Raw genomic sequence first — 11691 nt, 5'->3', positions numbered from 1 at the left:
CAGCATCACCCAGAGAGCTTTCCAAACTCTCCATCCTTGCCTGCCTCCCGAACCAATGAAGTCAGGATCATTGGCAGCAGAATATTTAAAGCTGCCGGGCGATTCCATTGTGCAGCCAAACCTGGTAACCAACCATTTCCCAAAATGAAAATGGCAAATTCAAAGTGGTACTTAATGGCTAAATCATGTGTATGTGTTTAAAATGCCTCTTTGAAATTGATGTCACATATTTTCCATCAGTATATCATATCACATCCTGTCACTCACTGCTGCCACCTGGGTGCCAACTCACACCCACTCTGCGGGACAGAGTTGAGGTCCGCTGTAGGGACCCAGGGTTGGATCCTCACAGAAGTAGATCTCCTCAGAGTAACTGGTAGGACTGAACTGCCGACCTTCATTCACTGCGCCTCCAAACCAAAGCTCACTGCCATTGAGCTAATTCCGACGCACAGCGACTATAGGGCCGGGTAGAGCTGCTCCTGCGGGTTTCCAAGACAGTCTTCCTGAGAGCAGAGGCTCACCTTTCTCCAGAGGAGCACTGGTGTTTCAGAGCTGTTGACTTCGTGGTTAGCGGACCAGTGTGTAACCACCGTGCCGCCAGGGCTCCTGCTACTGCATTTCCGGGACTCCTGTAGTATTCTGTGTTGTGTTGTATTATATCATCAAATCACATTTCTAAAGCTTACAATAAAATGATCTCATTTGACTCGAATCACGCCACTGATTCATCATTTATTTTCAAAAGGTCCATGGCGGGTTTTCGTTCTCTGCTGTCTCTGTTGTTTTCCTGCGTCTTTCTCTCGTGTGTTTCTCTGCCGCGTAGGTTATAAGCCAGTGGCTTTCGATTTCTTGGACTCACGGTGTTGCCAAGGCAGCTCTGACCTGGTGACCCTGGACGCCACAGAGGGAAGCGCTGACCTGTCAGGAGCCATGCCCACCAGGCTCGTGAGGTTTGCGCCCTTGGTTGCAGCCACTGTGTCAGTGTCAGTGTCCATCCATCTTGTTGAGCATCATCCTCTTTTTGCTGACTGGACACCAAGCACCGTGTCCTTGTCCAGGGATTGGTCTCTCCGGATAGTCCATTTCCTTCATAAAGTCTTCAAATTTTCCTAGAGGGATGCTTCAAGTATTCCATGTTACAATCATTAATGCATGTTTGAAGCTGTTTCTTGTCACTCTGCTCGGTCTTCATCGGTAAAGGAAGGCCCTGAAAGCTTTCCTCCATCCAGTTCAGTGAGGTCAGCTCTACCTTAGGAAGCCGCTCTTTCTTAATCACATTTCAGTGCCCGCCTGCTTAACATCTTCTGCTGTTATTCACGAGGTTTTCAGTGGTTGATCCCTCAGAAGGGGACAGCCGGTGCCTTCTTCCTCACCGTTCATACTCTAGAAGAGCCATTGAACCTGGGTTCCTTGGGTGACCCTGCCGGCATTTGAAATGTTGTGCCTCAGCTTCCAGCATCACGGCAACATGCTAGTCGCCACCTGTGACAAGCAAGTGGTGACTAGAGGCACGATTTAAAACACCCAAACTCCCTGCCATCAAAATGATTCAGACTCATAGTGACTCTCTAGGACAGGGTCAACTCTCCTGTGGGTTCTGAGACTCCTTTTATACATGTAGAAAGTCTCATCTTCTCCGGATGGTGGGTTTGAACTGCTGACCTTGCAGTTAGCAGCCTAACTACTTGGGGGGCGGACCCAACCCTTGTTTTTCATTTTTATTGTGGTAAAATGTAGAGAACGCTTTTGGCAATTCAGCATTTTTCCTGCATTGCATTTGTTGTTGTTAGGCACCCCCGGGCTGGTTCAGCATCCAGGTAGCCCCACAGACGGAGTAGAACTTCCTCACGGGGTTTTCTAGGCTGAAATCTTCCTAGAAATAGAGCGCCAGGCCTTTCTGTTGTGTAGCTGAGTTTGTTCTTTTCTAGGCAGAGCAAAGAGACCCCAAATTCGCATATAACTTATGACTTACAGAAGGAAAAAAATCCTACCTAAAATAAAAGATAGGCAATATAAAGGAGAGTAATATTGGTAAGGTTTTACAGAAACATGGCCACTTTAATAGGACATGGAGTTCAGGGAAATGGTCACAAAAGAACTGTGGATGGCAGGTCAATACCTCACAGTTGGGAACAGACTGAAGACCTGGGAAAGCGACCGTGACTGGGCTATTTAAATAGAAACCATTGTAGACAGAAAGTCTTACACGATTGGTTCAGGACCAAGGCAGTTAGGATCTGGCTCATGATCATGTGACTCCTAGTACCCCAGACTCCATCAAGGGCGCACCCAGGCAAGGCCCTAAGAGCTGGGCTGCACCCCACTCCCGCTCCTGGACGACAGCAATCCAACACCCTCTGCCTGCAGGCGAAGCTAGTCACTCTGCCTTTAGTGGTCAGATGGAATTCACTGGAGCTGGGTTACTGTGGAGACTCACAGGGAAATAAGGCTTTCACTGCAAAGCGCAGCTTCCCGTAACCACCACTTTGAGTTCTAATACAGTTTGAACCAGCAGCCTGTTAGCAGAGCAGCCAAATTCAGGAGTTTGCTCAATGAAACTAATTACACCCATCCCCCCACCTTTTGTTTTAAGTTTGAAGCTTTCTGCTGCTAGCTTCGAGGTTAACAGTTTGAAAACACCAGCTGCTTAGCAGGAGAAAGACTGGGCTTTCTACTCTACTCACACATCACCCAACGGTTGAAACATAGTGAAGAGAACTGTGTGATATCACCATGACAGTTTTAGAACATTTTCTACTTTCCTGTGCTCGTTATTAGCTCCACATTTCCCCTAGCCCCCCAAAACTATTAATCTAGTTATTCTCGCCATAGATTCACCTACCTGGATTTCATAGAAAGGAAAACATGAAAGAATAAAAAACAAAAACTCAGTAACAATAACAAAATAGTGCTTTAGAGAAACCCCAATTGACAAACTCGTGTCTGAATTTATGAGGAGTTGCCAACTGTTTCTTTGAAGCAGTTTTATCTACGCTTATATTCACAACATCAGTGGAAAGGGCTTCCAGTTTCTCTACTTTTTGGCCAACAGTTGTGTTCTTTATTAGTAGTAATGAAGTGATAGCTCATAGTTTTTTTTTGCATATCATACAATTTAATTGTTCACTAATATTAAGGTTTGTCCACATGAAAGTCCATCTGGAAAAAGCACACCAGCCTGTGTGATCCAAGGATTGTAATGATGAAATCCCGATCTGAAGGAGGGAATGGTAACAGCATTTAGATTATGAATACCCGTTTTGTAGAAGGCTATGGATGGTAGTGGAAGCCCCCAAATCCATTGGCTGTGTCGCCACATCGTCTATTGTGAATACCCTCTGAACAGCGTCAAGGATGTGAACAGTTCTGCCATCAGGCAGAGAACAGTGCAAAGGCAAGTATCGCAGATGTAGTCAGGGTAAAATATAATACCCTATAATTTGATCTCCCTTTGGACTTACCATATATACTCATGTATAAGCCGAATTTTTCAGCACAAAAATTGTGCTGAAAAACTGGGGTTCAGCTTATACACGGGTCAGTGGTACCCCAGCGAGTACAGCGTCTATGATGACCTCACACTAGCTGAAACTCTGCACTGGGATACGGATGATGAGGAGGAATCCAGTTTTGAAGGATTTGAACTCTTTACATTTTAGCTTGGTTGCTGATTGAGCTCAGGGAATAGTACTCTTAAGGTATCATTGTTGATACCTTATTGTTTTTGCTGAACCTATTTTCTACTTACTGTGCTGATTTACTGATGTTAAATGACTTGTCCTTTTATTTATGTTTTTTTATTTAAAATAAATATTGAAATACATTACCCCACTGATGTCTCAATTTTTAGTAATTTTATATTTATTTGTTTTGATTATTGAAACTCACCAATAGCTTCTGCATTTTCCACCCTAGGCTTATACTCGAGTCAATCAGTTTTTCTGGTTTCCCAGGTAGTAATTAGGTACCTCGGCTTATCCTCAGGTCGGCTTATATTCGAGTATATGCGGTATTTTAAAGTTGTTTCAGTTTTCAATATTTTCTGCTTTCTCTTTGACTGAAGGTTATCTAAGTTTTGTCTAGTCATAGTTATTGGGGTTTTCTTTGGTTGCTTTGTATGGTTTTGTACAGTTGCATTTTGTTTTGCATGGTTTTCTGTGTAAGAATCCAGGATAGGTAGGTCTACAGAGACAGTAACTGCACAAGGTTGTGGCAGAGGAAGATGGGGGAAAATGGGAGCTAATAGCAATGAGTATGAGGGCAAAGTGTCCTGGGATTGATCATGGTGATCATTCCATTGTTTTTCAAAGCACCTGGGATATTCTTTGTGGACATGATAAAGCTTAGTTCTAAGCCATAGGATAGTTTAAGGTAGAATAACAAGTCTCAAAGTGTTAATATACTATCAGAGGCTTAGGGCCAATTTGTGGTGGTTGTGTCCATTCCAATTTATAGAGGCCTGTAGAACTCCCTCCTGGGATTTCCCAGACTGTGATCTTTATGGGAGCGAGGGCTCGCTCTTCTGGTCGGTTCTAATGAAGCTCGTCACTGTCGCACCACGTGGACTCCCGAGGGTCCCTTTAAGGACATAGTTCTTCCTCTTCCCACTGATCTTGCGCCTTTCCTGTGGTCCCGATCATAAAGTTGGTTGGAGTCTGGTGATTCCCAATTCCCTTTCCGTGGACCCAAACCCAACTGACAAGAATATTTAGCCATGAATTTAATACGATTTTTATTAGAAGTGTACAAATGGCCCATTTATTTCCCTAGAAGGGAATATATAACATGGTTTTTATTGATTTTTTTTTAAATTTCGGTTATTAGTGCTTTTAAGGACTGGGCATGGTTAGATACTCTAAAGCAGCAGTTCTCAACCTGTGGGTCGCGACCCCCTTGGGGATCAAACCACCCTTTCACAGGGGTCGCCCGATTCATAACAGTAGCAAAATTACAGTGATGAAGTAACAACAGAAATCATGTTATGGTTGGGGGGTCACCCCAACATGAGGAGCTGTATGAAAGGGTCGCAGCGTGAGGAAGGTGGAGAACCGCCGCTCCAAAGTGTCCAGAGATGAAAAAAGCATCCTCAGAGATGCGCAGAGCGCCACAAGGAGGAGACGCTGGAAACAGCCATCCCTGGGACTTTGCCATCGAAATGGACTCTTTTTTTTCTCCTCTAGTGTCACCGGGAAATGCTTGCTTCCGGCTGTTGATGAATCATCTCAGAGGACGATGGATCATGCTGAGGAGAATGACATCCTTGCGGCCGCCCAGAAGTACTGTGTGGACAGGCCTATCTTCAGTCATCCCGTCCTCCAGGAACGGCTGCACACGAAGGACAAGGTGTCCGACTCCATTGGGGATAAGCTGAAACAAGCATTCACGTATGTCGCGTTTCCTTTGTACGGGGTCGACTTATAAGTCGAGAAAGCTCTCTCTAGGGAAGTGGATAAAAGAATGATGGTGGGCACTCGGCTCTGTCCACACTGTCCCGTTGGTGGTAGGTGTCTGAGTGGTCACGGGCGTCCTGGTGCGTGTCACCTCCTTTGCTAAAGAGAAACCCCACAAGTGGATGGCTTTGGCCAGCAGAAGGGTTTCCTCGCCTTTCAGGGGACAAGTACCTGCATTCAGGGCGCCGCTCCAGGAGAAGGCTTCTCTTCTCGCTGCTGGCTATAGAGGAAAGTCCTTGTCTCCATCTTCCCCTGGCTCTAGGAGGTTGTCAGCTCGGATCCGGGCAGAAGGATACCGAGAAGAGCCAGGTCAAGCTCTTCCCTCAGGGGCTGGAACACTGTCATTTGTCCAGCTCAGGCATCTGTGCCGGTGGTTAGCACCTGGAATCTAAGTGCCCAGCGTAAAGTCCCCTCCGGGTCCTATTCTCTGCTCACTTCTATCTACGTTTACCTCTTTTAAGATAAAAGATGATCCATGCCACCGCCCCCCCAGGAAAACTTCCCTTAGATCAGGGCTGTGACCTAATTTAGTGTTGTATTCCGCCCCCCCTTTAATCCCCTTTCAACTTGTTGACTGATCACTTCAGATCACACAATGACACATGATTACATATTACATAGCTACCATATTACATCATTAGTAAGCTGCTAAACCACTGAGAAAGATGATCCAGCCAAGTTGACATATATTTTTGAGGGACCCAACTCAATGCATGGCAAATCCTTACTATAGCTTACATCTATGAAAGTGTTTGTGTAAAAATCCCACTTCCCAATCACCTTCAATGTATTTACCTTTTCTCTGGAATGTCCCAGGAGTGCCCCAACCACGCTGTCCTTTTGTCCACCTCAGGCATCTATGCCATTGGTTAGCACCTTGAATCCACATCCCCCACATATAGTGTCAAGGACCCTCCATGTCCTGTTCTCTGCATTTTGGAGCCTACGTGTTACACTGCTAGATTACAGACTTAGGAATGTTAGTACAGGTGGAACTCATGCTGTCCTGTTGATTGTCCCCAAACTCCAAACCAAACCACTGAACGATGCCTCCTGGACCCACACTGTGCTCAGTTAATCTTCATAGCTACCCTATACTCCAGATGTTACACTCAGGAGGAGTTAAAGATGTTGACACCATTGCCAGACTGTCTGGGTTTTCATTCTGGTCTCACCATGACCCGCTGTGTTCTTGGTCATGGTCGTTGCTAGGCGCCCTTGCGTGGGTTCCCACCCATAGCTGCCCTATGCACCACAGAACCAGACTCTGCACAGTCCTGTGACTGGGTACTAATCGGAGTACTCACTTCATAGGCTACTGGGGGCGGTGGGGTGTTCAATACATTCCTGTATGTAAAGTGCTAAGTGTGCTATGTAACTGATAGCTACTGTTGATACCTCAATTTTCCAAACAAAGACACTGGTATCAAATCCAATTTTTTTTTTCATCCAAACTTAGTGCTTTTGCCATAGATGCCTTATGCTTTGCTAACAAGATCTTCCTTTATCTCAGTACGAGGTCCTCTAAAGCTCCAAGACACCATGTAAAATAGCATGTGTGCTCTAATAAAACACTGTCTTCTGCAAGGAAAAGAGGGCGTATCTGTCACTCACAGGCATGGCTGTCATAGTAGTAGCCGAGCTGTACTCGTCTGTCCCTATTTCTGATTCAGTCACTTCTTGGATTACCAGCTGAGACATAGTCTGTGTATCAAAGTGAATTGGACCATTTGGAGACTCGATGCAAGTCCCTGAGGTCTTTGTTTGTTGGTTAGTCTGAACGTTTTATCATTTGGGTAAATTTAACAAAGCAAGTTTGCTTGCATGCAGCAGCTCATACACATGTTGCTTCATGACATTGATGCAGTCCAGTGGTGTGGCAGCATTCTCCCTACTTCCTCCCTGTGCATCCTGTCTCCATTTGGCCATCTTTCATCTTCCTTCAAGTACCCTGATCTTTATCTTGGGCAAGTGTTACCCTTTTTGTCCTGCATGGTTGATTGTTCTGAGGAGTGCACGCCTCGTTGGTATTATTGCTCACCTTCTACACCTGGCTGTGGTATGGGTGAAAATGGAGCTACATGGTGAGTTTAGTCCCATGCCTGAAGAGTGACTGAGGCCATGGCCTCAGGTATTCTACCACAGGTACCTCAGGGATTCTGCGCCGTCAGACCCGGTAACCTGGTCGGGCTCTTGTTTTTGTTTTGCCTTCTCCTTCACCCATGTTAGAATGTGTCTACCTTCTAAGACTGATCTTTATTTATGATTCTGAGTGTTGTTCCCTGTTTTCCTCCCACTCTTCCAAGGACTTTCTGTTGCGATCCCTTTCAGAATAGTGGGTAGTGGGAGCCGAGCACCATCTAGTTCTTCTGGTCTCAGGGTCATAGAGGCTGAGTGTCACGTAATCGCTTAGTTCTTTGCATGAATCGTGTTCATGTGTCTTTGATTTTCTTCACTCTGTGCTTCAGAGGAGGAGAGACCAATCATTGCACCGTAGATCACTGCGCACTCGCTTCGAAGATCCCAGTCACTACACACCACAGTAGGGCTGTCTTTGTGAACTCTGTTACACCAATTGAGTTAGCTGTGCCCGAGACTGGGATCCTAACCCTCCTCGGCCTAGTTCAGGGCCTTGATTATGGTGTTCTACCTAACCAAATCAGCTAGACATGGTAACTGAGCATTGAACACATGTTAATAAAGTTCGGTGATACCTATATAAATGCCCTTTATCTTGTGAGAACGGGAAAAACCTAAATGGGCAGAGGCTGGTCAGTGATTCCATATCAAAATTAACCTCATCAGTAAATAATTCTCTTTTCTGCCAACATAAAGAATACACTAAGTATTTCTGTAAAATAAAATCTCAATGACTTCAAATTTAAATTTTTCTTATTTGTCCTAGTCAGTTTGTAGAGAATCATATATTTATATAATTGGTTCCATGATAATGCTCTATAATTATATATATATATATATATATATATATATATATATATATATATATATATATATATATGGAAGCTCTTCTTGCCCCTGATTTCTGCAGAGTAAAAAGCCCCTCCTTGGCACCAAGTCTGCGTCCCTTATCATTCCAGAGCATGTGACTGCTGGTGGAGGCACTGAGTCTATTCTGATTCACAGTGACCCCATGTGTAACAGGAGGCAACCCTGCCCGGTCCTCCACCAGCCCCGCAATCGCTGTCGGGTTTGCGCCCAGTGTTGCAGCCACTGTGAATCCATCTCATTGGGGGTCTTCCTCATTTTCACTTACCCTCAACTTTACCAACTAGGATGTCTTTATGAAGAACTGCTCTCTCTAAAGGAAAAATGCTTTGCTGTGAATTCCATGGGAATATTCCTCACTTACAGTTTCATTTCTTTCTTTGTCCTCCCAGATGTACCCCTAAGAAGATAAGAAATATCATTTACATGTTTCTACCCATAACTAAGTGGTTGCCCGCATATAAGTTCAAGGAGTATGTACTGGGTGACTTGGTCTCAGGGATAAGCACAGGAGTGCTCCAGCTTCCGCAAGGTTAGTAATGTCCGGATTCCTCTCTTTTTCCTCATTATTGTTTCCTCAATTTGCTTGGGTTTTTTTTCTACTTCTTTCATCATGATTATAAACTTACAGTTTTTATGTTTGTAAAAATAATTTTTATGTATCATTCAAGTAACCTTTGACTATCTAAAGAAATTATTGAAACTTTTAACTCCTAAAAGGTCCCAGGGATATTCGTAATAAAATATGGTGAACTCATTCATCAGATCAGTACTTGTTGAGACTAGCTGGGGTTGCTTTACTTCAATATTTTGCTATAGTCGTTGTCAGACTCCTTGGCTCCTAAGCCCACATTCTAACAATAAAGAACTGTGATATACCGAGGAGCCCTGGTGGTGTAGCGGCTCCTCATTCAGCTGCCTACGGGAAGGTCCGTGGTTCGAGTCCATTGGTGACTCTGTGGGCGCAGCTCGATCGCCTCGGGGTTGTCTGTTTTGACTAAGATAAATGGAACGCTCCCGGGTCTGTGACTTTACTTGAAACGTCCCCGTGAAGGAGGACATTGTCGTTCACTCAGTGGGGAGCAGGGCTATGCAGAGCCGTGCGAAGGCACTGTGGGATTTCAGTCTGAACTCCCCTCTCTCCGCTCTGCCTTCCACCCCCAGGGCTAGCCTTTGCCATGCTGGCCGCCGTGCCACCGGTGTTCGGCCTGTACTCCTCGTTTTACCCTGTCATCATGTACTGCTTCTTCGGGACCTCCAGACACATCTCCATAGGTAAAAGCCTGCGCGGATGTCTCAGTGCCGTCATGGGTTCCCAAGTTTGGAAATTTCCCAAAGAGATCACATGGTCATTAGTGGGGCATCTGCTTAAGAATGGTGTTGCTGCATACATAATGGGTGTTTTTAATGCCCCTCCACCCCATCCCATAGGATGAGCTAATCCTCTGGGCATGGCCAAGAGACCCAATTTTCTTCTATGCCAAGAACAGCTGTTGAAATCTGTGAAATAAGATTAAGTGCTTCATTTCTTAACACAGTTTGTATGCATCTAGTATATCTTTTTATTTATTCCAATAATCGTACTTCAAGTTTCTGATTACTGTGCCTGTTCTTTTTTTATTTTTATCATATTTTAGGTCTTGAATTGTACATATCTTTAGCGTATTTAAGATCAGATGCATATGAATGTCATAAGAGTGTTAGCACTGCATGAGATTCCAACCAGCTTACGCACACACACACACACACACACACACACACACTAGGGTTGGCTGAACCTGTCTTTCTCTCTCACCCCCTCCCTCTTTATCCTCTCCCCCTTCTCTCTTCCTCTCATTGTCTCCCCTCCCGTTTCCCTCCCTTCCTCCTTGTGGTCCCAGACTTCTAGCTTGACCGTTCTTACCCGTGGTGCTCAGGACACCAACACAAACAGTGAAACTCTCCAGACAGACGCTGCATCACTCTGTGACCTAGCCTCAGAAGTCACTTGCTATCGCTTTGACGGCAATTGTGATGTTGCTGCTGCTTCTGCTGGCAAGCCACAAGCCCACTCAGACACCACAAGGAGAGAAGAGGTTTCCTCTCTCCTTTGGATGACAAAGGGACACCATTCCAACGAGCATATCAGTGGGGAGTGGGGGAGGGGGGAGAGTATGTCAATGGGACAGACGATTGTGGTCATTTCTGGAAAATACAATCGATCACCAAAAACCCCACCTTACACAACAGAAGCAGAATGCCAGAGGAGGGCAGTGGAGCTTTATTTCCAGGCTAGCTCTTTGTGCAGACCGCGTGTCTTTGGCACAAAGACAATAACTGCATTTGATACATTAAGAGAGTTTCCTTGGGGAGGAAGCGGGCAAGAATGAGGACCTGATATCAAGGGCTTAAGTGCAGAGCAGATGTTTTGAGAATGATGAGGGCAACGAATGTGCAAATATGCTTGACACAACTGATGTATGTGTGGATTGTGATGAGAGTTGTATGAGCCCCTAATAAAATGATTTTTAAAAAGAGAGAGTTTCCTTGGACTCCTGAGCAGTGGTCATTGTGTGTCGTTATTTCAGGGCCCTTCGCGGTGATTAGCCTGATGATTGGTGGCGTGGCTGTTCGCTTGGTACCGGATGACATCGTGATTCCAGGAGGCGTCAATGCGACCAACGGCACAGAAGCCAGAGATGCCTTGAGAGTGAAAGTCGCCATGTCGGTGACCTTACTTTCAGGAATCATTCAGGTAAGGATCCGAGACGGGGACATGGGCCCTGGCTGCTCACGTGCTCTCCACAGAGCACTCTGGGTCCGTCTGACTGCATGGTGGCCTGAGACCCGGGTCATGGTATCGTGAGAGCACCGCTGCACCCGTGCGCCCTCCTCGCCACCGCTGGCACTGAGGAGCAGCCGGGGAACTTTGAAAGCACAGCTGGTTCAGCGTTTGGCTGTAACCAGAAAGCCACGAGCCACTCCACAGGAGAAGAGATGGCGATCTGCTTCTAGTAAGATGAAGGTATAGGAAACCGGCAGGACAGGACGATTCTACGCTGTCCTCTGGGGCTCCTCACTGCAGGGCAGCTAAGCTCGGTGGCAGAGGGGTCGGAAGAGCCAACTTGAAAAGCCTCGCGGCTAACCCTCCTGAAGCACTCAACTGCTAACCTGACCACCATGCCCCGGGGGGCGCCCTGGGGCTGGAGCCTGTAGGGTCCCAGCCTAGGAAACCCCGGGGGAGAAGGTCCAC

General features: G+C 45.9%; 1 protein-coding gene across 4 annotated transcripts in view; it reads left to right on the top strand.

Moving 5' to 3' along the window:
• Positions 1–5235: 5235 nt before the first annotated feature.
• SLC26A5 (solute carrier family 26 member 5) overlaps positions 5236–11691 on the top strand; it is a 36662-nt gene continuing 30206 nt past the window's right edge. For all 4 annotated transcript variants that reach the window (XM_075557662.1, XM_075557660.1, XM_075557659.1 and 1 more), the window contains exons 1-4: positions 5236–5387; positions 8852–8991; positions 9624–9734; positions 11027–11193. In XM_075557662.1, the coding sequence (XP_075413777.1) occupies positions 5236–5387; positions 8852–8991; positions 9624–9734; positions 11027–11193 (570 nt within the window). The remainder of the gene's footprint in view (positions 5388–8851; positions 8992–9623; positions 9735–11026; positions 11194–11691) is intronic.

This window comes from Tenrec ecaudatus, chromosome 9 (genome assembly GCF_050624435.1).
Source record: "Tenrec ecaudatus isolate mTenEca1 chromosome 9, mTenEca1.hap1, whole genome shotgun sequence".
Taxonomy (NCBI): Eukaryota; Metazoa; Chordata; class Mammalia; order Afrosoricida; family Tenrecidae; genus Tenrec; species Tenrec ecaudatus.
This window is presented reverse-complemented; position numbering and strand designations above follow the sequence as displayed.